At 32.5% G+C, this 26,680-nt stretch overlaps 2 protein-coding genes across 5 annotated transcripts in view; both read left to right on the forward strand.

The window, feature by feature from the left end:
* Positions 1 to 8,377: 8,377 nt before the first annotated feature.
* Positions 8,378 to 26,680, forward strand: part of LOC145725031 (SRR1-like protein) — a 253,363-nt gene continuing 235,060 nt past the window's right edge. The window contains exons 1-2 of one of the 2 annotated variants that reach the window (XM_081973557.1): positions 8,378 to 8,506; positions 8,567 to 9,454. In XM_081973557.1, coding sequence (XP_081829683.1) covers positions 8,628 to 9,446 — 819 coding nt within the window. In that variant the 5' untranslated portion in view covers positions 8,378 to 8,506; positions 8,567 to 8,627 and the 3' untranslated portion in view covers positions 9,447 to 9,454. Of the gene's footprint in view, positions 8,507 to 8,566; positions 9,552 to 26,680 lie in introns of those variants that run through there. The other variant, XM_081973556.1, reaches the window with a different exon arrangement.
* The window catches only part of LOC145725026 (immunomodulatory peroxidase-like), a 52,240-nt gene continuing 35,390 nt past the window's right edge, over positions 9,831 to 26,680 (forward strand). Inside the window, exon 1 of one of the 3 annotated variants that reach the window (XM_081973546.1) lies at positions 9,831 to 9,962. The gene's annotated coding sequence lies outside the window, so the exon portion shown is untranslated. Of the gene's footprint in view, positions 9,993 to 23,680; positions 23,841 to 26,680 lie in introns of those variants that run through there. The other 2 variants (XM_081973545.1, XM_081973544.1) reach the window with 2 other exon arrangements.

Here is a 26,680-nt window from a genome sequence, read left to right on the forward strand (position 1 = left end):
TGTTGTTAAGATAATAAAAATGCTAAATAAGAAAGTACCTTTGGAGTTTTGCACAATCGTTCCATGCGTAAAAAACTCTTTTCAGATGACACTGAATCTGGAGTTTTAATGCCTTCATCATCAACTAATAATTGCGGTTGCGGTGATTGATCCTGGCTTATTATTTGGCCCGAAACAGGAATGTTAGATTTTGTATGTTGTTCACTTATGGTCGACATAATATTGACTTTTGTACGCATTTTCTGAAAGTTTATATAAGTTAACTCTATAATAAGCATTTCAAAAATTAAACAAACCTGATTGGACGAACCTCCTAGTAAACCGCGACGAGCATTTGAATTTGTGATTGATTTTCGTTCTTTCCTCTTGGGTTCACTATCCACAGATTTAAAAAGTTCTTTTCGAACCCCTTTGGTAGATTTACGATACTTAGACGGCTGCCTTGGCTCATTTTCGTATGTTACGTAGGCTAATCAAGATAAATGGAACATTTTAGTGTAGTTAAACAGAATGTAAATGAACGCAATACCTTGTTTGGAAGAGCCGAATGTTGGTGGTGGGTTTTGAGGAGGAGCACCGACAAATTTTAGAAAATCTAAAAAACATTTAAGTAAAAGTTTTAGTGCTGTTTGCGGGGTTGAAGAAATCAATAATTGTTAATTCAGATTAACACAAATTTATGTCTTCTTCAACTCCGTAACGCAGTTTAGTTTCAGTTTGCAACGTCATAAGAGTATTTGCATTTTTAGCTACCACGACCGTAATGATCTTCTTTCTGTCCGCTATACGTAATAAACTACTTCGGCTGACAAATACAGCAACTGGTAGAATTATATCAAGTACATTATCCATGAAAAACTCACCTTTCATTTCATACGACGTAAAAACATACTTTCCAGTTTGTGGATCAATGTCTGCAATTGTAAATAATAATTATAATTAATGGGAATACAATGGTAATCACCGTTCCAAAGCAGTCGTTACATTGGGCACGTTTACCCGACGTCAGCGGCTTAGAGGTTAAGTAAGCGGTCCTATTTAGTTTGTTATGACTGCTTACTTAGCTTCTAAGCCGCTGACGTCGGGTGAACGTACACATTATAATGTCATCATATCATTTTGACCAACTTTCAAATTACGTCACATTTGCTCTGCTCGCTCCATGGAGCAAGAAAATGAACGCTGACCATATTTCGATCATCTGTCACAAGCTTAGAATCTCTCAAAACCAACCATGAAGCTATAAAACTACCAAACTTGCTTAAAAGCAATACGTTCAGTATAAACGATTTTATAGTTTCATAAGTTGTTTTTTGGCAGTTGTGACGTGTAGGTTTATTGTCATATATATTTCGATCTGTCACAATGGCGGTAACTGTCAAATACAACTCCATGGAGTTCTCAAACTATAAAACAATGTTTAAAGGCAGTACAATCAGGACAAATCTCATTTAATGTTTGTTTATAGGTAATAACAATAGGAATATAACAGTTCTGACATACATATGCATGTTTCAAATTTAACCTGTTGCGAACGTGTCAACTGGCAAAATTTGGATTCATAGAGCTATTAAACTAAAGCAATCACTTAAAAAGCGTTACAATTGGTATTAAACTACGCTAAAATCTTCCAAATTCCAGTCAAGTTTTCACAGTTTTGACATTAGTGACAGAAAACACACAGTTGACAGTTTCAAGGACAGTCAACGATAAAATAGCCGGTAAAACCCACTTGGAGTAAGCAAATGACTGTTTTAAGCACATTTTTGGAATCCCCATTAAATTTCCTATTAAATGACCTAAAAAAAAATGGTAAAATTTGGTTGGTAAAATTTGGTACAGTCAAGGAGATATCTGGTGTTAAGTTTGAACTGCCAGAAATACAGTTTGAAAAGACAGTCAGGGACAAAATTGCCTGTAAAACCCACATGGAGTAAGAAAATGAATGTTTTAAGCACATTTTCGGAATCCTCGTTAAATTTCCTATTTAATAACCTGAAAAAATAGTACAAAATTTTGTACAGTCAGGAAGAAAACCGGTGTCAAGTTTGAATTGCCAGAAATATAGTTTGAAAGGACAGTCAGAGACAATATTGCCTGTAAAACGCACTTGGAGTAAGAAAATGACTGTTTTAAGCACATTTTTGGAATCCTCATTAAATTTCCTATTTAACAACCTGAAAAAATAGTACAAAATTTGGTATAGTCAGGGAGAAATCCGGTGTTAAGTTTGAACTGCCAGAAATACAGTTTGAAAGGACAGTCAGGGACAAAATTGCCTGTAAAACCCACTTGGAGTGAGAAAATGACTGTTTTAAGCACATTTTTGGAATTCTCATTAAATTTCCTATTTAATAACCTAAAAAAAATGGTACAAAATTTTGTACAGTCAGGGAGAAAACCGGTGTCAAGTTTGAATTGCCAGAAATATAGTTTGAAAGGACAGTCAAGGACAAAATTGCCTGTAAAACCCACTTGGAGTAAGAAAATGACTGTTTTAAGCACATTTTTGGAATTCTCATTAAATTTCCTATTTAACAACCTGAAAAAATAGTACAAAATTTGGTACAGTCAGGGAGAAATCCGGTGTTAAGTTTGAACTGCCAGAAATACAGTTTGAAAGGACAGTCAGGGACAAAATTGCCTGTAAAACCCACTTGGAGTGAGAAAATGACTGTTCTAAGCACATTTTTGGAATCCTTATTAAATTTCCTATTTAATAACCTGAAAAATAGTTCAAAAATTTGGTAGTCAGGGAGACATCCGGTGTTAAGTTTGAACTTCCAGAAAGACAGTTTGAAAGGACAGCCAGGGACAAAATTGCCTGTAAAACCCACTTGGAGTGAGAAAATGACTCTTTTAAGCCCATTTTTGGAATCCTCATTATATTTCCTATAAAATAACCTGAAAAACCACTACAAAATGTTGTACAGTCAGGGAGAAAACCGGTGTCAAGTTTGAATTGCCAGAAATATAGTTTGAAAGAACAGTCAGCGACAATATTGCCTGTAAAACCCACTTGGAGTGAGAAAATGACTCTTTTAAGCCCATTTTTGGAATCCTCATTATATTTCCTATAAAATAACCTGAAAAACCACTACAAAATGTTGTACAGTCAGGGAGAAAACCGGTGTCAAGTTTGAATTGCCAGAAATATAGTTTGAAAGAACAGTCAGCGATAATATTGCCTGTAAAACCCACTTGGAGTGAGAAAATGACTCTTTTAAGCACATTTTTGGAATCCTTATTAAATTTCCTATTTAATAAATGAAAAAATAGTCCAAAATTTGGTACAGTCAGAGAGAAAACTAGTGTTAAGTTTGAACTGCCAGAAATACAGTTTGAAAGGATAGTCAGGGACAAAATTGCCTGTAAAACCCACTTGGAGTGAGAAAATGACTCTTTTAAGCACATTTTTGGAATCCTCATTATATTTCCTATAAAATAACCTGAAAAACCACTACAAAATGTTGTACAGTCAGGGAGAAAACCGGTGTCAAGTTTGAATTGCCAGAAATATAGTTTGAAAGAACAGTCAGCGACAATATTGCCTGTAAAACCCACTTGGAGTGAGAAAATGACTCTTTTAAGCACATTTTTGGAATCCTTATTAAATTTCCTATTTAATAAATGAAAAAATAGTCCAAAATTTGGTACAGTCAGAGAGAAAACTAGTGTTAAGTTTGAACTGCCAGAAATACAGTTTGAAAGGATAGTCAGGGACAAAATTGCCTGTGAAACCCACTTGGAGTGAGAAAATGACTCTTTTAAGCACATTTTTGGAATCCTCATTAAATTTCCTATTTAATAACTGAAAAAATAGTCCAGGAGTAAGTAAGAGTTTTGGAATCTTCAATAAATTTTCTATTCAATGACCTAAAAAAATTGTACAAAATTTGATACAGTCAGGGACAATATTGCCTGTAAAACGCACTTGGAGTAAGAAAATGACTGTTTTAAACACATTTTTGGAATCCTCATTAAAATTCCTATTTAATAACCTGAAAAAATACTCCAAAAATTTGGTACAGTCAGGGAGACATCCGGTGTTAAGTTTAAACTGCCAGAAACGTAGTTTGAAAGGACAGTTAGGCAGAAAATCACCTGTAAAACCCACTTGGAGTGAGAAAATGACGGTTTTAAACACATTTTTGGAACCCTCATTAAATTTCCTATTTAACAACCTGAAAAAATAGTACAAAATTTGGTACAGTCAGGGAGAAATCTGGTGTTAAGTTTGAACTGCCAGAAATAACAGAAACAACACTATATAATTATTCGGTCTACTGCCGTCTGCTGAAGAGCGGAGATTATCTTCTATATAATTTTTTGGAGTTTTAGAAATCATTCATAGCATTAGTTGAGTAAATTGTTTTATGTGTAATACAAAACTGGTATTATCTTACCTACTCCAGGTACAAGACATGGTTTCGTTGGTAACGTTGAATTCAAGGCGCCACCTAAGCAGGAATATTTTATTCTTCAATGAAAGAATGTTTATTAACTTATATTAGAAATACCTTTTGTCTGCTTTGAGGTACTGCTACGGGTTGGTGGTTTCTTTTTAGGATTCCCATCAAGATAAGCTGAAAAAAGTATGAGTTTTAACTAACTTGTGTGATAGAAAAAACATCTATTCCGACATAGTCTGAACATGTTGGGAATTCCCAGACGTTTAGTTTTTTACGACATACAATAAACTGCCTTTCATTTACCAGTACTGGGACTCCGTGTGATATAAGTAGAGTAGAATTCTATTTATCGACTATATTCTAGGTGTCGGACATTCTATGCACAAAGAGCTAGAAAGCCACAACATCGCGTGAATTTGGCACCATTTAAAGGTTTCCAATTCTCGCCACATTTTGGCTTTCTAGCCTTTTGTGCATAGAATGTCCGACACCTAGAATATAGTCGATAAATAGAATTCTACTCTACTTATATCTTATATCACACGGAGTCCTAGTGCAGATTTCTTTAACTGTTAAAAACAAGCTTGGTAATCTCCAGGAAATTCTTTTCTTTCTTAATATTTGGTTACCTAACCAGTAATAAACCTAATTTCGTTTTTGACTAAGTAGGTGCTGGGAATAAGAAATAATGCTATTACCCCTGTAATTGTGAGCCTTTTGTATGACTGGTCCTTCAAAAGGTTCTGAAAAAACCCAGGAATAATTCTAACTGTATGAAGGGCCTATAGGCGGGGTAAAAGTTGATAAAAAGGTTGAAAATGAATGGAGTCACTTACAACTAAAAATAAGTTTAGCAACATTGCAATTTTTTTAAATTACCGAAGGGGAAACATCAAAATGCTTATAAAAATTAGAAAAAATGTCGGGGTGTAAATTTTATTTTGGTTTTCCTCCATAGCGACTACACTTAGATATTTACTTCGAATTTGAAATGCAGTATACTATAGTTAATTATACTCTCCACAAATAAATTTGTGCAAACATTGTGAAAATGTACAGGCGAGGGGTGTGACACTCTCTTAAATTTGGGCCCATATTATATAATATGAGGATTATCATAGATTATTCAATGGTATGCGATATTATTGATAATATTGGTATTATACCAGTATTATTGCATTATTCCAAATAATATTGATATTATATGGTAATATGAGGATTATTATGGATTATTCAATATTATTGATATTATGTCAGTATTATTGTATTATTCGAAATAATACTGATATTATACGTATTATTGCTTGATTAGCGTATTATTAAGGATTATTCTTTATTACTTGGATTATTACATATTATATTAATGATGCAATATTATACAAAAATGGTATCAGTAAATAAAGCTGTCATAACAAATTCGAGTTTACTACTGGTTTCACGTAGATGTGCGAACCAATCAGTTCGATATTTTGAATGTGTTTTGATCGAGGTTTTTATGGTCATATTTTTTTATTTAATTTTTGTTTCGAACATGTATCAGTTTCAATTTCCTCAATACTGCCCATGTTGTTTCTTATTTAATCACCCACTAGTAATTTAATATGTAATTGCATAAATTATTAATTTAAAGACGATAAATACATTTTGGCAAAATACTTAGGGAATAAATAAATAAAATAAAAAAATTTGTCAGTTTATTATTGTCACAAGCCGAGCAAAAAGCTCCTTATAATAACCAAGCAAAAAAACATACCTGCATAATTATTTCTACACTTTTCAATCTTCAGTTGGTTTAGTTGGTTTAAAATCTTTATATTTATTCTTAATAACCAACAATTCCCACCGCTTTATGATTTTTCATATTATGCCGTATTATTCGTATTATTCAGATTATTTACTATATTATTGGATCATGTGGTATTATCAAGATTATGCTGCATTATTTATATTATGGGGTATTATTCGTATTATTCAGATTATTATTAGTATTATTGCATTATGTACTATATTATTGGATTATGTCGTATTATCAAGATTAGTAAGATTATTGCATATTATTAATATTATTTGGTGAGTGACCCAAATATTATTGTGTCACACCCCTCGCTTTTAGCATAACAAACTTTTCCCTCCCTTCAAAATGTTTAATTTAAAAAAAAAATTAAAGAATGGAGACATACTAAAAATAACAATAATTAAAAAATTGGTTGTATGGGTAACCAGTAAGAATTCACTGTTTGTTTTTTGTTTGGGAACCTCCTTCTGTGACATCTATAACAATAACATAATCTACAGCAAATACTTAAAATACTTACATTTCCAATCAAATGAGGGCAATGGAACAAATTTTCCAGAGACTTCATCATAATCTGAAATAAATTTACAGAATTATTATTGAATCATTCATTAGCGATGGGTTAGATATTATTAATAAATTATTCAAAGTGACTGAAGGAAAAGGCAATGAAAGGCATTAAGAAGAAATATTTCTCTATTTTTTTTTTTTTTGTGGAATAACTCATGAACTTCTTAAGTAAGTTTTTATAATGTGTGTTATTTTTCAGTTTAAAAACACATTTTTGTAGAACTCCTATAGAAAATAAAACTTTTCTCCCTCGTTTGAGGGATGAAAATGTCACTTTTACTCCTTAGGGAATAAAGTATTTCCTTTTCCAAGGAGTAAAAGTGCCACCAGAAAATCTGTGGTCTCTGACATTGTGAAAACAAACAAAACAGATTGACAAACATATCCTTGGTAACAACAACCTTCTCTTTAATCCAAGTACTAATATTATCAAACATTATTGACATAGTATTTATATTATAAACATAAGTTGTTGAAAAAATTAGATGCACAACTGTTTGTGGGAGCAAAAGTTGCACTTTCCACCCTTGTAAGGCAAATAACCATTAAATTTCACCTTTTTGACTTAAGAAAACTTTACAGAGTGTCCCAAATTTGAGTTATGAAGTCAACTATTTTTTCAAATAGAAATCCTATTTTCTTTATGGCTATTCTTACAGAATGTATCAAGTTACACAAATTTGAAAATACATTGAAAATTCACCACAATTCAATTTTCATTAATCTTGGAAGTTTGAACTAAAACTTTGAAAACTCACCACAAATTCAGTTTTTAAGTTAGAAGCTTCATTTTTTTACACAATATCTTTTATTCTGGTTTGTTGAAAAAATAAAAATATTTCACAAAAATTAGCTAATACAAAAAATTGTTGTAAAATAAAATGTTTCTTCAATAAATGCTCAAAATGTTGTTCACTGTAACTGATAATAGTCTAAACAAAACCGGATCTTTTTTAAGACTAGGGAATATCCGAGGGAATATCTGGACATTGTCTAGGCAGATAGATTCACAGAGAAGAAATATATCTGAGAAATACAACTTACATTTTCTAAAATCTAAGTTAACTGTTTTATATTGATTTTCAGTTTTATATTGTCACGTTAAGGGTTGGTTGAGGGGGAAGAATACCAATAATAATTTGATCTTCTAGTGTCTTTGTAGACTGTTTTAAAACTTTAGTTATTGGACGAACACTTAATTAAGTTTCTCTCAGAACAAAGATGCAAACACCTTCTAGCTTAGCTTAGTATTAATAGTTTTTCTCTGCTGACGAAAATAAATATTTAGGTATTTTTTGCCTTTTCACAAAACATTAAAAACCCAGAAAAACTTACCAAATCCAGGAGGAGGAGCTGTTTTTTTAGTACTCATCTTCCAATGCTGTATCACTTGTAAAATACACACTCTATTCAGTCAAGTTCGATTTCTGAAGATTCAATAAGTTAGTTATGATTTCTTTGGTTTAAAAATCCCATTAATTTTAATTTAAAATCAAAAAGATACAGTTAACAGTCCACTTTAAAATTCAACAGTCAAATGAGATCAGAAGAGGTTAGGTTATCTGTCATTTGTCAAAAAGTTTCAGGCAAGAAAATCCATCAGAAGAATTTTAAGAAAAGAAGAATTTGCATATTTCATGCAACTAACCTAACATTCCTTTCAAATTTATTTATGTTTTTTTGGTTTTAAATTTAAATAATTATGTAAATACTTAAGTTCAACTTCCAGGTAATTTAAAATAGAAATAACAATTTACCAACTAAACTGAACTAAACGGACATTTTGAAGGTTGATTATCAGCTAGTTTTCTTTGAATTGAAATGAACTTGCTGGATGATATGAGTTCCTAATGGATGGTGATTTTAAAACAGTACACTACAAAAGAAAGGGCCGGCAAAAAAGCAGTGCGGGACAGTCCACGGGACACCCTGACTGTAGTGTTACAGATTGGTGTGTTGGCGACTTTGAGAGAGCAATAAGGAGAGTTAACGAAGCAAAGGAAGAACTTTCTTCCAGTGACTTTTTTCAGTCTGTCAGTGCTTTACTGAAAGAAAGTCTAGCTGGTTTAGACAACCCTAAAATAGTGAAAATTGTATGTTTTGGTTTGGGAAGGGTCTCAGAATTATCAGCTCCGCGGTATCAGTTAGCTTTGCTACTTCTAATAAAAAGTGTATTTAAGGTGGAAACTGTTGCTTGTGATCCTTCATTTAATAGTAATGATTTACAGGTATTAAGTCAATTGGGAATTAACATTTTGGCTACTAATGTTGAAGGAAAATACAATCTTCTCAACTGTCAGGGTTCTGTAATATTTTATCTTCCACATTGCCCTAAGCAGTTGATGAACAATTTGTTATGGTCAAATTGGGGCGTTAATCTATTAAGTAAATGCATTATAATAGGAAATAGCATTAACGCGGTTATAGAAAACAATTCAAGACATTCAATAACAAAGTCTGCATGTTATTTAAATTGTATACTGCCATATGCTTTAGAATTTGCCATTGTAAATGGATTTAGGTTGTTTGATGTGTTCAATGACACTTCCATACATGTTTTCCCTAAAAGCAAATTGCAGTTGTTGCCCAAAGATTTTTGGAATCATTGTTCAGAACCCGAATATTTTAATAGTGATGTAGAATTCATAAAAAATACTCAAAATAGGTAAAAAAAAAAGTTAAATACAAATATTTTTTAATAGCACAAAATGTAGTAGTTTATATTTGTTGTTGCTCCTTATTTATCATTAAAATTATTAATGTTGATTGAATAAGGGGTGTTTTAGTTTGCAAGAAAACCCTTGACTTGTTTACGTAGGACAATTCATTTTTATACCATTTATACTGCATTTTGCTACTAAAACAATCAGGTATAACACAAGAAAGTTTTTCTATAACAATCCTACTTAAATTACACACAATAACTTTTTTTTCATCAAAATGTAGTAAAAATGGTCTAACAAATAACTAACCTATTTTTGTCCTACGTTCTATATACGAAACAGCTGATGTTGACAGTTAAAGCACCCAACTTCACTCTTGTTGACATTTTTTAAATTTTTGTTATTGTTTTGATTTTTAATTTCACTTTGAATATCCTAGTTTTGTATTTATTATTTTACAAGTACAGTGTTGTATTTCGTAATTTTGTGTGATAAATGTATGGAACTGTAATCCGGTTAGAAGTGAGTATTTTTGGAAAAATCTGATAGATGGTAAGTTTGAAAGTCAATTTGTATTTTACTTTAATGTAGTGATGAGTAAATTACCCGTAAAGTAAATATTTTACTTCACCAGGCAAATTTGACCGGTAAATTAGCAGTACGTTACTGGTAAATTACAAATAATGTGTTTTCACACTGCTTTTCTTGGGGGCTTTACCAGATTTTGTAGTTTTTTTAGGTTATCAGATAAGAAATTTGATGAGGAGTTCAAAAATGTACTTAAAACAATCGTTTTCTTGCTCCAAGTGGGTTATCGGATAGGAAATTTGATGAGGATTTCAAAAATGTGCTTAAAACAATCATTTTCTTGCTCCAAGTGGGTTTTATAGGCGATTCTGACCCTGACTGTCCTTTAAACTGTGTTCAAATTTCAGACCACAATTTCAACTGATTTGAAAATTTGTTGCATCAAACCAAAACAAAAAATGATTCTAATCACCTCTTTAACTCAGCTTACTCAGCACCGTAAGTTTGCAGGACCGGTTTTGCTTCCAGTATACAGAGTGCATGAAAAGTATGGTGATTGACTGTTTTTGGTCACCCTGTACGCAATTTTTCAGATAGATTTTTATGCTAAACACCACTGGAAAGAGGAGCTCAAATTTTTTATGTGGTTGAACCACCCTGAACTCCCAAAAATAACTGAGTTACAGGGTGTTAAAATTTCAAACCACAATTTCGACTGATATAAAAATTGGTTGCATCAAACCAGTTTTTGCTAAATAACTCGAAAATGGTGAAATTTGCAAAAAAATTGCATGAGACCAAAAATGTTCCTTATCAACTCTTTAACTCAGCACCGTATATTGCAGGACCGGTTTTGCTTCCACTATACAGAGTGTGCATGAAAAGTAGGGTGATTGACTGTTTTTGGTCACCCTGTACGCAATTTTTCAGATAGAATTTTTTGCTCAACACCACTGGAAAGAGGGGCCCAAAACGATTCTTTTAAGTGGTTGAACCACCCTGAACTCCCAAAAATAACTAAGTTACAGGGTGTTCAAATTTCAAACCACAATTTCAACTGAATTGAAAATTTGTTGCGTCAAACCAGTTTTTGCTAAATAACTCGAAAACGGTGAAAGTTTTTGTAAGAGACCAAAAATGTTCCTAAGTAACTCTTTAACTCAGCACCGTAAGTTTGCGGGACCGATTTTTCTTTCAGTATACAGGGTGGCATGAAATTATGGTGATTGACTGTTTTTGGTCACCATGTACGCAATTTTTTAGATATAATTTTTTGTTTTACACCACTCGAAAGAGAACCTTAAGACAGTTAATTTGAGTAGTTCCAACTCCCAAAAATAACCGAGTTACAGGGTGCTCAAATTCCAACTGATTTGAAAATTTGTTGCAGCAAACCAGTTTTTGCTAAATAACTCAGAAACTCTCTCCGTCAGTCAGTACTATACAGGGGGTATGATGAATGAAAAAGAAAAGTGTAGTGATTCAGATTTTTTGGCCATCCTGTACACAATTATTGTAATTCAGATTTAAGACTTTTTAAATTAATGACATGGCAGAAAAATGCAATTTTTGAAGCAAATTTCAATTAAACCTATAGAAATATACAAAACAAAATATTGTTTTTCAACAGTATGTTTATATGTTCAGGTACAGATAAGGATAAATCAATACTACACACCTTTTTTTGTTGAACCTGAGTGAGTACTTTTTCTGATATACATACTCACTATGAAATATATTAGATGTATTCAAACCAGCAAGAGGGTGGTTTCATTTTGTGCGTTGTACGCTGTATGTCTTCTTTTAAACCCATATTCCAATAGGTTATGGGCCCAGTCGCGCTGGTGTAGTGAGTTAGTGTTGTGAAGTTGAAATGGAGAGTGAAAAGTTGACAAAGCGAAATATTAAACCATTTAATGGTGAAAAGTATGCTGTATGGAAATTTCGAGTGCGTGCCCTCCTAGCAGAAGAAAATGCATTAAATGTTCTCGACGATGAAGAACCTGATGTGCTTACCGAAAAATGGAAGAAATCGGAGCGTATTGCTAAAGGCATTATTATCGAACATTTAAGTGATCAAATGCTTAGTTTTGCGACTGAAAGTGAAACAGCAAAAGCAATAGTTCAAAAATTGGACTCTATCTATGACCGGAAAAGTTTAGCAACACAACTAGCAATGGAAAAGAAGCTACTAACTTTCAAGTATCGTGGAGATACCCCTTTAGCAAATCACTTCATGTTGTTTGATGAAATGATAGTTGAGCTACAAGCAGCTGGAGCTTCGCTAAATGAAATGAGTAAGATAGCGAGACTTTTGTTAACTCTACCAGCATCGTATGACTCAGTGGTCACCGCAATTCAAACAATGTCGGACGAAAACTTAAGCCTAGGTTTCGTTAAAATTCGCTTGCTGGATTATGAAGTAAAACTTAATAACGAACAAATGGATACCAGTGGAAAAGTGCTTCTATCAAGTACAGACTCTACAAAAAGAAATCAAAAACCTGGTGGTAGCAAAGGAAAATGGAAGAAGTTTAAATCAACCCATCAGCAGAAATTTTCAAGAGCCTTTAAAACTCAGTATCAGAGAAGAGGATATGATGGCCATTCAAAATCCATGAAATGTGATCATTGTGGCAGAAGAAACCACGAGAAGAAAAATTGCTATTACTACAAGAAAACGTTACAAGTACCGGATGAATGTCCTCAAAGGGTGGCTCAAAATACCCTATCGGCCGGAACTAGTGGCAGCTTTGTTTTTGGAGCTGCAACTACATTTTCTGAATTCAATAACAGAACTAATTCAAGGGAAGTTACATTTCTATTAGATTCCGGCGCAACGGATCACTTAGTCAATAGTTTAGACTACTTCTCCACTGTTGTAGATTTGCCGGTACCTCTCAAGATTTCAATTGCAAAGAAAAATGAGAGCATTAGTGCTTTGAAACGAGGATCAATTAACGTCATTACCAATCTGGGAGTTTCTGGCACACTGGAAAATGTTTTGTATGTACCTGATATTCCGTACAACTTACTATCTGTTCGACGAATTCAGGAAGCCGGGATGAGTATTCTGTTTAGTGAAAATGGACAAGTAACAGTAAGAAAGGATGGCGCTATTTTACTTACTGGTAAGTCAAAACAAAATCTAATAGTTGTCGATTTCATTATAAATAACATAAGCTGTAACCAAGTTATTAACGACAAAAATGAATTAGATGCAACTTACCAGTTATGGCATGCAAGAATGGGTCATATTGATAAATTAAAATTTCTTGAAATAAAAAGAAATAATTTATTCTTAAATATGGAACCAATTAAACATATTAACCCATCAGATAAACTTTGTGAAGCATGCATTTATGGTAAACAATTTCGATTGCCTTTTTCAAAAACACGAGATAGAAGTCATGTAACAAGACCTTTATTTATTGTTCATACTGATGTATGTGGCCCTATAACACCATCAACCATTGATGAAAAAAATTATTTTGTAACATTTATTGACGAGTTTACGCATTATACTGTTGTTTATTTACTTCAAACCAAAAGTGAAGTCTTTAACACCTTTCAAGATTTTTTGGCAAAGAGTGAAAATCACTTTAATTTAAAATTGGCATATTTATATTGTGACAATGGAAAAGAGTATCTGTCTAACGAGTTTAAATCATTTTGTGGGACAAAAGGCATTCAATACCACTTAACCGTACCATATACGCCTCAACAAAATGCGGTTGCTGAACGCATGAACCGAACCTTAACAGAGAAAGCCCGTGCTATGATACATGGAGCTGAATTAGGTAAGGAGTTATGGGGTGAAGCAGTTTTAACTGCTGCTTATTTACTGAATTTAACACCTACTAAGTCTCTTTCTTCAAATAAAACTCCTTTTGAACTTTGGCACAATAAAAAGCCAAAGCTAGACCATTTAAAAATTTTTGGGTCTACTGTCTATGTTCATGACAAGAACAGAAAGAATAAATTTGACAAGAAGTCATATAAAGGTGTTCTTGTAGGCTATACGCCTAGTGGCTATAAGGTACTAAATGTGGAAACGAACAACTTTGTTATAGTTCGTGACATTATTGTCGATGAAGTAAATTTCAAAACTTCAAGGCCTACCTCACAAAATGATTCTGATCTAAATGATTTAGTTGTCAAAAGACAGAAACAAAATCATATCAATGTCGATGAAAGCAATGATTTAATAGAAGTTGCTAATAAATTTGATGTCTCAAAATCAGATGACATAACTATTAGTACGAACTCTTTTCCGGACACACCCAATTTACGGAGAAGTGCACGACTCAAAGGCAAACCAATTGTCTCTTATAATGAAAATGACAGCATATTAAACAACTGTTATATAAGTGCTCAATCTGTAATTGGCGATGTACCACAATCCTATGCGGAAGTAAAAAACCGCGATGATAGAGATCAGTGGGAGAAAGCGATAAATGATGAATATAAATCGCTAATTGAAAATAATACTTGGACAATAATACCTCGTCCAAATGACAAAAATATTGTCAGTTGTAAGTGGGTGTTTGCAATAAAACGAAATGCTAATTCTGTACGATATAAGGCAAGGCTGGTAGCAAGAGGTTTTAGTCAACAGTATTATTTAGACTACTTTGAAACTTTTGCACCGGTTGCTAGAATTACAACATTTAGAATAATTGTGGCTTTTGCAAATCAGTATAACCTGTTAATACACCAAATGGACGTAAAAACCGCTTTTCTAAATGGCGAACTCCATGAAGAAATTTATATGATGATACCTGAAGGTGTTAAAGCAAAAGAAAACCATGTATGCAAATTAAATAAAGCGCTCTATGGACTAAAGCAAGCAGCCCGTTGTTGGTTCCAACATTTTGACACTCTAATAAAAGAACTTGGTTTTGAAAGTTCATCTGTCGATAGATGTTTATATATTTTAGATAAAGGAAACATCTCTGAAAATATTTATCTATTGCTTTATGTTGACGATATCATAATTGTGACTTATAAAATTGATATTTTAAACAAATTTAAACATTACTTACAAAAGCAATTTTCAATGACTGACTTGGAAGAGATCAAAATGTTTTTAGGGATAAGAGTCAATAGAATAAACAACATAATTACCTTAGATCAAACTAACTATCTTGAAGGTGTTTTAAGTAAGTTTAATATGACTGAATGTAACCCAATAAATACACCTTTACCAACAAAGTTAGATTATGTAGCATTAAATAAAGATGAGTTTTATGATGCACCATGTAAAAATCTTATAGGTTGCTTGATGTATGCAATGCTGTGTACTCGTCCAGATTTATGTATGGCTGTAAATATTTTAAGTCGTTACCAAACGAAAAACAATAAAGAGCTGTGGCAAAATCTTAAACGAATATTAAGGTATATTAAAGGATCAATAAACTTAAAGCTAGTATATAAAAGAAATGATTTTAAAAATATTTTATATGGATATGTTGATGCTGATTGGGCAAATGATCAGTTAGATCGTAAAAGCACCACTGGCTATATCTTTAAACTGTTTGATCAAAATACAATATGCTGGAATACCAAGCGACAAAACTCAGTAGCAACTTCATCTACTGAAGCTGAGTATATGGCCCTTTATGAGGGAATTAAAGAAGCTTGTTGGTTGAAAAGTCTTTTAAACAGCATAAAGTTGGAAATTTTAAATCCAATAATTATCTTTGAAGATAATAATGGATGCATTGCTATCGCAAATAATCCAACAGATCACAAGAGATCAAAACATATTGATGTAAAATATCATTTCTCTAGGGATAAAATAGCCCAAAAGGAAATAATGCTTAAATATATCTCTACAGATAAACAACTAGCTGATCCATTTACAAAGCCACTTCCTGCAGTACAGTTTCAAAAGTTGAGAAATGAATTCAATTTAATATTATGAATTTAAGATAAACTTTGATATAACTGATTGATTTATGCTTGTTCACATTGTGATTATAGTTTTTGTTTTGTTTATTAAAGTTAAAAAAATTATATTATTAATTAAGTTAAACAGTTGATTTGAATTGTTAAAACTGTATTATTATGATCTAATTGGGTTTTTCTGAGGTTTCCCCAATTCTTAGCAACAAATGTTGGATCATTGTATTTTTCCTCAGATTAAAAATTATAAAGCTGGTTTAACTATAGATAGTTAATTAGACTAGAATTTTTGTTTTGAGTGGGAGTATAGAAATATACAAAACAAAATATTGTTTTTCAACAGTATGTTTATATGTTCAGGTACAGATAAGGATAAATCAATACTACACACCTTTTTTTGTTGAACCTGAGTGAGTACTTTTTCTGATATACATACTCACTATGAAATATATTAGATGTATTCAAACCAGCAAGAGGGTGGTTTCATTTTGTGCGTTGTACGCTGTATGTCTTCTTTTAAACCCATATTCCAATAAAACCCATAAATTTATTGGTCAAATTGGTAAATTTTCCTGTCACACTGAATTTTACTTTACCTTACTGGTCAATTTACGCCCATCATTACTTTAATGTAATATTATTGAAATACCAATTGTTACAGTTTACTGTCAAGTTCGATTTTCTTTATATCTTTATGTAAGAATTAAGAATTAGTAATTTATGAAAAACATAATGCTCCAAATTCTAAGAAAACATAATCCATAACTTTTCTGTAAAAAAAAGATTTGTAATGCCTATTTTGCAGTCATAGGAATTTACAAACAATTAAATTTTGGATGTCCTGTTGTATGTAAATATGTTGTTTCTGCATTATAAATTTAATAGGATTAAGGATATTTAAGTTAAACAGAAGAAGTTAAGAAATAATTAAGATTAATACAACAAAAACAAAACAAACGCACACTGAAACTGCTTAGAAAGTGACATTACTGTGTTCAACAAAGTGACTTAAATCAAAAATTTCAAATGGATCATCTTGTATATTAATATCTCATTCAACTCAGCTTATCAAGATCTGCAAAACAAGCTAAAATGTGTCCAACAGAAAATAAACAGTTTCTGAGATATTTAGGGTCAAAGTTGGTTTTAACTATCTAAAAGATTAGCAAAATATCCTATAATAAAGATTTTATAATAATTATTGTTATCCAAGTAAAAAGTAATATTTGTAATAAAATGTCTGTTGTTAAAGGTTAAAAATCTGTCTTTTTGAAGTCTGAAGAAGAATAATGATTCTGGAATGGTCTACAAATAATTTAGCTTTTATAGGTTATCATGTAAGAAAGTTAAACTTATAGTTGTTACAGCATCTGAATACATTTGTTTGCTACAGATATACTGCACATATGAGCAATTGATTTGAATATAATAAAGGAACTATGTTTGTTCTTTCCCTACATTATAGAACAGGATTTGTGTTTTTCTCACCAAAATCTGTATTGATCATGATTTGTTATTTTGGTATAAGGTTTTATACAGTATTTAGGTTAACTAGAAGAAGAGATTTGTCATCATTATCTATAAATTCCTCTTATGTTTTCAGGAAAACTTAATTTTTAACCCAATTTTATCTTTTTGTGTGCATGTTTTTAAATCTTGGCTTTTGAAAAACATGAAATTCAGCCAAGTTTATTGTGGCATACCCAATTTATAAAAACAAAAATGTCATCCTGGAGATTAGATTAGATTCCCTTACTTATTCATGCAAATTTCCTATAAATTTCTATATTTTCCAACTTTTTACTTTTTGAGCCTTCATGGACAAATACGTCTCTGGTACTTTATTACTGGAAGTAAATCATTCATAAAGGTACTAATAATATTACTCTACAATATACCTGATGATCAGCTAAGACAGAGGATTTGAAAGGAAAATTTTATTTAAAAAAAAAAAACAAATAAAACTTGAGTTTTTATGAAAATTTTGAAAATACCAACTTAGGTCTCAAAATAGTAAGACAGGAACATGCAAACCGTTTTTACTAGATTTTTAACCGTTTTCCTGCTATTAGGTGCTATTATAGCCTTCCAAATATTGAAAATGCCAATATTTAAACAAAGAAAATCTGGAAAATGACAATATTTAGGCAGAAACTGATAAGGAACAATAATTATCTCGAGCACGTAGCACAATCTAAAAGTAGCATCAGTTACTAGGGTCACCCATTAAAAATTCCTTGTTGCCACTGATGTTATGTAAATGTGACAACATTGAAATCTGGAATAAATCCATATGAAAATAATAGTTTGGTATAGAGTTCTGTATTTGCAACCCTTCTCAAGCAAAATCCGTTTTTCAGAAAAGACATATTTCAATTTCATACTGCACATTGGTAGAGAACACATTGGGGTGTTTTTTATGATAAATTTGTAATTTTCTCGAAAACTGTGACAGGTACGGAAAAAATTTAAAAAAGTTTATAAATTGTACAAGAATCTCACTGTCTTTCTATTAATTTTAAATTAGATTTCCGGTTAAGAAAATATTTACCATCAATTTATTTAAAAAGATAAGCACAATGATTGACGTTGCCCTTTAGCTTTCTATTGACGCAAGCAATTCAAAACCCCATGACCCCATATCACAATTTCTTGTGTAAATACACATGAGTTATGTACGTTTTTTCAATACATTTATGGAACTTAGACTTGTTTATATTTTATTCCCTGCATAAATGCAACACATTTTTTACCTTATTCTTTAAGTTAAAAAATGGCAATGGCTTGTTAAACTTTATCAATTGGCGTAATATGAATATTAACAAGCAGATACTCTGGCACGAAAAGGAGCATCAACTCCACTAATGGGTCCAGAACCAATCTGGGGTCTTGGAAATGTATACGTCCAGGAAGAACTGAAGAAGAAATGAGAGCAACGCACTGGCACAGAAATCTCTCTTTTAACCTTAGCAAATTTTGTCTCAAAGCAATAACGGGATTTCTGACAGGATATTGTCTTCTTCTGCGGAGAAGATCCAGAGACACTCCACCACATCCTGCTGATGGAGTGTTTCACCATAGAAGATTGAACACACAGGCATTATACCAGCTGACTGTAGAAGGAATATCTTCAGTAGACCCCTTGAAGATCCTGAAATTCCTAGAAGAACTGAATCTTGAGGGGCTGCTATGAACAAGGAAATCTCGAGAAGACAGATAAAACGACACGCGAATTTTAAAACTGTATTATAACTCAGATGAACTCATTATCTAAGCGCAAACGGTGACATCATGACTGTTTTTCAAGAATATTCAGATCATTCTCCTTTCCGTTGTATATATTGATAGACAGTTTTGCGGATAACTTTGTAATTAGATTTTTTCAAAGTAGATTTCATATTAATGCGATTTGAAAGTCATGGCGTACGTTTTACTTAGCACGATTCACATCCAACTTATAGAAGGTCTTGAAGGCTATGAAACGGGTTGTTTTAGTAGCCGGACGTATTACCTAGTCTTTAAAACTTTCAACTTTCAAATGAATTGTCTTATTTCATTTTGAATTCAATTTAGAGAATGGATGTAACTAGGCAATTGCCACTAAAGCTAGAAAGTTGTGGTTTTTGTTGTCTGATGTAGTGTTTAGTTTTTTTCATTTTAATGTATATCATATCACCAATCAAGAGGTCTTACGTAGAATGAATAAGGAGCGAACAATTCTGGCGACCATAAACAAGGGAAAGACCTTCCAATTGATTGTGGATGGCATGATTGAATGAGAGAAACGCGGGGGGCTCCTGCCCTGGAAAAACGTCTTTGGGCAACAGCACTGGCCGTCCCAGAAAGCGTGAGAACAGACAGGACAGTTGTCAAAGTTTCTTCGTGTTCTAAGCATCCTCTACACTCGGGATCCTCAGTAACATCCATCAAAAAAACTGATGGAGGTCACTTATGACTTTGTTGGTCTATCTCATGCCCGAGGTGGCAACCAAGGGGCAGTAAAACAATTGGCCAAGGCCCCCATAGTGCTCTTTAAGACCTAAACAAACGGTTTGGGTGCCGATGGACGTCACTTGTGCTCCCAATCTAGCCAAACTGTTGTGACCTCATTGCCAGGAACATCCAGGCGGATACCATTTTTCAACGAGAATTGTTTTTTGCATTCCAGCACCAGCCGGGAGTGCTTGGATGTCTGAGCTTGATATTCTGTCCAATTTAGAGACTGGACAACAGCTAGCCCACAGGACAAAATTGCAAAAATGTCTCCCTTTTCAGAGCTGCCTCTGGATGGGTCCAGTGAACCAAACCAGCTCCTTCTTTCATAATTGGATTATTATGGTGGAAAAGATTGAGTGAACAACCACAACAACTGGACATTTCAGAACATTTTAAGGAATTAATTGGGTATTTGTGTGTAATTAACGTCAAGCCAGTTTGTGTCCTGGGTTGGGTAATGCATTATTGTTAACCTAAAAATGCTTCCTTATTTAACAGGTATAAAGTAATAACTGTGGTAACAAGTATTGTTAGACTAGACACGTGTTAACGTTTTTTAGATTAACTATGTAATGTCGGTCTGATTTATATTCTATTGTACTGATACTGGTTCGATTGAATCAAACAATAACACGGGTTAGCTATTTCGTACAAAATTTGATGCTTTTCAGTTCCAAAATATTTGATTAGGAATCTGTATAAGAATGCCTACTTTGGTTGATTTACTCTTTAATTTTTTAATTTGTGTCACGGCTACAGCTGTCAAATTTAGTACAATTGATTTTAGATTAAAAACTGTCAAAAATTTTAGTGATCGGGCTTCTAGTTCCTGTAATGTGGCAGAGTCAAACTGTTTTATGCCTATTTAGAACATTCCTGTCAGAGTTATAGACAAGTGACAGAACTGTCATAATTATTACAATTACTCTCTGACACTAGACCGACATCTGTCAAAAATTACAGCTCAATAGCTCAAGCAGTATCGGAAATATGGCAACTGTAGCCTGTCAACTAAGCTAAACTCCCTTTTGAACACAAACATGACTTTCCATAATTTCCTGTCAGAGTTGTGTGCAAGTAACAGAACTGTCATATTTATTACAATTACTCTCTGACACTTGAGTGACATCTGTCAAAAATGACAGCTCAATACCTCAAGCAGTTTCGGAGATATGGCAACTGTGGCCTGTTTGAAATTAGACTTAGCACTTTCCAAGGTTAATTTCAGCAATTTACAGGTATTTTATTTTAATTTCAGTATTTTAATTTCATTAATCGAATCTCACAATTTTATTGAGTCGATTTCATAATTTTTGACAGTTAATTTCAGCATTTCTATGGCGATTTTGAGTCTTTATGAGGTTATTTCAGCAGCTCATAATATTCAAATTCAATAACTAATAACAGCAATAACAGTTTTTTAAAAATCGACTTTAAGAAGTTTTGATTTGGTAATTTTGGGCAATTGAGTTCAGCATTATAGTATATGTATTTATAATTCATATTTATAAGCCGTGACCTAATCTTTAAAAAAAAAAATATTTAAAACAGCTAAATTCAGCAATTTTGAAAATCAGGTTTACCCTTTTCGCAAATTAATTACATTGCAAAATCAGTAGTGATGATGAAAATTTGATAAACTTTTTCTCCATGATTATACCAAATTTTGTAGTGTTTTTTAGGTTACTGGATAGGAAATTTAATGAGGATTCCAAAAATGTGGTTAAAGCTGTCATTGTCTCACTCCAAGTGTGTTTTACCAGCTATTTTGTTCCTGACTGTCCTTTCAAACTGTTTTTCTGGCAGTTCAACATCGACACCGCTTTTCTCCCTGACTGTACCAAATTTTGTGGTGTGTTTTGAGGTTATTGGATAGGAAATTTAATGAGGTTTCAAAAAATGTGGTTAAAACTGTCACTTTCTCACTTCAAGTGGGTTTCACCATCTATTTTGTCCTTGACTGTTCCTTCAAACCGTGTTTCTGGCAATTCAAACTCTGACACCCCTTTTCTCCCTGATCATGCCAAATTTTGATGTGTTTTTTTAGGTTATTGGATAGGAAATTTAATGAGAATTCCAAAAATGTGGTAAAAACGGTCATTTTCTCACTCCAAGTGGGTTTTAGCAGCTATTTTGTCCCTGACTGTCCTCTCAAACTGTTTTTTTGGCAATTCAAATTTTGACACCGCTATTCTCCCTGATTGTACCAAATTTTGTAGTTTTTTTTAGGTTATTGGATAGGAAATTTAATGAGGATTCCAAAAATGTGGTTAAAACTGTCGTTATCTCACTCCAAGTGGGTTGTACCAGCTATTTTGTCTCTGACTGTCTTTTCAAACTGTGTTTCTGGCAGTTGAAATTTTGACACCGCATTTCTCCCTGACTGTACCAAATTTTGGAAGTGTTTTTTCAGGGTATTGGATAGGAAATTTAATGAGGATTTCAAAAATGTGCTTAAAACAGTCATTTTCTCACTCCAAGTGGGTTTTACCAGCTATTTTGTCCTTGACTGTCCTTTCAAACTGTGTTTCTGGGCAATTCAAACTTTGACACCGCTTTTCTCCCTGACTGTACTAAATTTTCTGATGCTTTTCAGGTTATTGGATAGCAAATTTAATGAGGATTTCAAAAATGTGCTTAAGACTTTCACTTTCTCATTCCAAGTGGGCTTTACCAGCAATTTTGTCGCTGACTGTCCTTTCAAACTGTGTTTCTGGGTAATTCAAATTTTGACACCGCTTTTCTCCCTGATCATGTGAAATTTTGCACACAAGTGTTTTTTTAGGTTATTGATAGGAAATTTAACGAGGATTCCAAAAATGTCTTAAAACAGTAATTTTTCCACTCCAAGTTGGTTTTACAAGCGATTTTGTACCTGACTGTCCTTTCAAACTGTTTTTCTGGCAGTTCAACTTTGACGCTGCTTTTCTCCCTGACTGTACTAAATTTTGTAGTGTTTTTTGACGTTATTTGATAGGAAATCTAATGAGGATTCTAAAAATGTGCTTAGTACTGTAATTTTGTCACTTCAAGTGAGTTTGACAAGCGATTATGTTCTTGATTGTGCTCAAAAGTTTCAAAAAATCAGGGTTTAGAAAAGTGTTCTTGCAGTATTTGACACAAAACGTGTTTCTGAAATTTGTGACAGTTATTTTGACAGTAGTCACGTGACTGCCTAGCTAAATTATTCTCCAAAACCCACGTGATATCTGTGACTAATGTCAAAACTGGCCGAGAATTTGTAAGAATTACAGTTTTCAAAACAAGACGTGTTTTTAAGATTTATGACAGTTATTTTGACTATTGTTAGTAAATTATTACAAAAAAGGAGAAAAAGGTCTATCACTTAATTAGAAAATATACAAGGTGATCCATTAAAATATTATTATTAAGTTTGAATTTTTGTTCACATTTTCCATTTTCATTTTATTCAATAACAATTTCTGGTGATTTTAGGGAGTCCTAGTGACTTCTAAGTCAGCTGTTTGAAAAACTGGTACAAAGACGCGAAACGAAAATGTGACTCTTTTGTTTTTGTGCGTAAAGTGCTCCTTACAACCCTAGTTACGTAATATACTATATTACAGACTTTTTCAAAAAATGAAAAATAAATAAAAATCAGGTGTATCAGTTTAGTATATTTATGAATAATTGAGTAAGAACTTAGTTTAACCACTTTTCAATGAAATGCAATTTGACCGTCATCCTGGACTACAGCTGAGAATGTGTCAAGCAGTATGCGCGTACGTAAACAAATACAAGTCTGACGTCATTAATATTACTTAAGTCGAAACTGGGGAAACCGCGTTTTAGTATTCAGTTAGTCTGTTTATAATTACTGAGACCAGTCGATGTTTTGTAAAACCGCGTTTTCTCACGCTTATTAATCGAAGGACTAACGGAGTGTTTGTTATTTTTATAGTTACTATTGAATTAAGTGTGTTCTGAAGTGTTTTTGCTAAATATTATGTAAGTGGCTTTAGAATTACTTTAAAAATATCTTTTTTCAAAATTAAATGAAAAAAATACGTTTAAATTATGTTCATATTAATAGTCCTATAATTTGCGTGGTAAAAATTGATGCGGCAAGTCACAAACTCTATAAATATACTTTGTAGGTCCTTGAAAGCTCGTTAAAGAGAATAGATTGCGAATCTGAATTTTTTTCGATCAATCTCAATTAAAATGTGTGAGTGTTAAAAAATTGAGACTATTTAATGACCATGTTTTTCTATGTAACAAAATCACAAATAATAAGAAAACTATAAGTTATCAATCGCAGATAAGCAATCAAAACAATATGAATGAGAACAGGTTATAACAGATGTCAGATTATAGACTTACAGGGTGTATGGAAAATTTTTGTAACTGTCTATTTTATTAATTGCCAGACTATTTTTTTCTTTATAGAGGTTTAAAGTTAAAAATACTTCCATTTTTGAAATGTTTTTTTATGTTATTGGATAGGAAATTTAATGAGGATTCCAAAAATGTGCTTAAAACAGCCATTTTCTTACTCCATGTAGATTTTACAGGCGATTTTGTCCCTGACTGTCTATTCAAACTGTGTTTCTAGCAGTTGAAATTTTGACACCGCATTTCCCTCTGACTGTACCAAATTTTGGAAGTGTTTTTTTATGTTATTGGATAGGAAATTTAATGAGGATTCCAAAAATGTGCTTAAAACAGTCATTTTCTCACTCCAAGTGGGTTTTACAGGCGATTTTGTCCCTGACTGTCCTTTCAAACTGTGTTTCTGGCAGTTGAAATTTTGAAACCGCATTTTTCCTTGACTGTACCAAATTTTGGAAGTGTTTTTTCAGGTTATTGGATAGTACATTTATTGAAGATTCTAAAAATGTGCTTAAAACAGCCATTTTCTCACTCCAAGTGGGTTTTACAGGCGATTTTCTCCTTGACTGTCTTTTAAAACTGTGTTTCTAGCACTTGAAATTTTGATACCGCATTTCTCCTTGCCTGTACCGAAATTTGGAAGTTTTTTTTTAGGTAATTGAATAGGAAATTTAATGAGGATTTCAACAATGTGCTTAAAACAGTCATTTTCTCACTCCAAGTGGGTTTTACAGGCGATATTGTCCCTGACTGTCCTTTCAAACTGTGTTTCTGGCAGTTGAAATTTTGACACCGCATTTGTCTCTGACTGTACCAAATTTTGGAAGTGTTCTTTTATGTTATTGGATATAAAATTTAATGAGGATTCCAAAAATGTGCTTAAAACAGTCATTTTCTCACTCCAAGTAGATTTTACAAGCTATTTTATCCCTGACTGTCCTTTCAAACTGTGTTTCTGGCAATTGAAATTTTGACACCGCATTTCTCCCTGACTGTACCAAATTTTGTAGTATTTTTCTGGTTATTGGATAGGAAATTTAATGAGGATTCCAAAAATCTGCTTAAAATAGTCATTTTCTCACTCCAAGTGGGTTTTACAGGCGATTTTGTTCCTGACTGTCAAACTGTGTTTTTGACAATTGAAATTTTGACACCGCATTTCTTCCTGACTGTACCAAATTTTACTACATTTTGTACGCAAAAATCAAGTAAAAACCACTGTTAGTCATTTGTTTTTCATAATGGCGGCGACATTTTCCAAGAGTTATTTTCCACGACAAAAATTTAAAAAACGTTTTTCTGCCCTTTAGAAACTAAATAATACCATCATTGAAAAGGATTTTTTTAAAAATTCAAGATGGCGGCTACAAGAATTTACAAATATCCATATCTCAAAACTCTTCAAAACTTTCTCGTTAAGGAGCTGTAAGCGAATGTTTAAAATGCTGCCTCTAAAGTTTTTCCAATTTTCCGGAAATCGGAGAAAGATAATTTAATTTAGAAACCGGGAATTCACATAAAATTCTCTAAAACTTTCCCCATTTAACCGACTCTGTAGTACATGCAGAACCAATTTGGGACACACTGTATACTTGATAGGGAACTACACGACTTGATATTTATTCCCTCAAGTTTGACTTGAAATTGTATAACATTTGTACCAAACTACGATACTTTATTTTTTTTTCAGTAATAATTTACAGCATTTTTCAGTTTCCAATTTTCGGTTTTTGAACTTTTAAAATCGAAAAATTAACAAAAATGTTTTCTTACAAAGAATGTGTAATAAGAAAAATGTACATACATTTGTATTTGTCAGCTTTTTGTTTGCCCTCGTAAATAAGTAAACGAAAGTAAACGTTTGGCACATTAAATAATAAAAAACGTTAGAGATGCTCAGCAGCAATAACATATTATTAGATACAGATGCAATACAAACATAATAATATGTATATAATTAGAATATGAGTAGCATATTAAAATAGTCATAATATTATTGAAATAGCTCCCGACTATTAGATAATTTCAAGGTTTATTTACCAGAAAATCTATTTATTCTTAGCAATTAAGCTAAGTTGATTACTGTTGGCTTTACTAAGGTAACCAATAACCCAAAAACGTGACAGAAATTGTCTGTTTTAACGAGTTTTTCTGAAATGTATTGCAAGAACCCCAAATTTTTCAAATACCGAACCGAATGTGTAAATATTCTCTTCAGCTATAAGAACATTATTGAAAATAAGAAATTCGTTGACTAAGACAAGGAAGAAGTTTGGTCCAAAATTGCTGACATTTTGAATTCACAATCGCCCCAAGGGCATATAAGAACTAAAGGATCTTTAAAAAAGTACTACGAATTGATAGTATTTTGGAAATATGCGATTTCATCCATTTGGATAATTTTATTGGACAACAATTTTATATTAAAAGGAAATTGAATTGTTTTTGATTAAGTA

Source organism: Ips typographus, linkage group LG2 (genome assembly GCF_016097725.1).
Source record: "Ips typographus isolate SLU linkage group LG2, UJ_Ityp_2.0, whole genome shotgun sequence".
Taxonomy (NCBI): domain Eukaryota; kingdom Metazoa; phylum Arthropoda; class Insecta; order Coleoptera; family Curculionidae; genus Ips; species Ips typographus.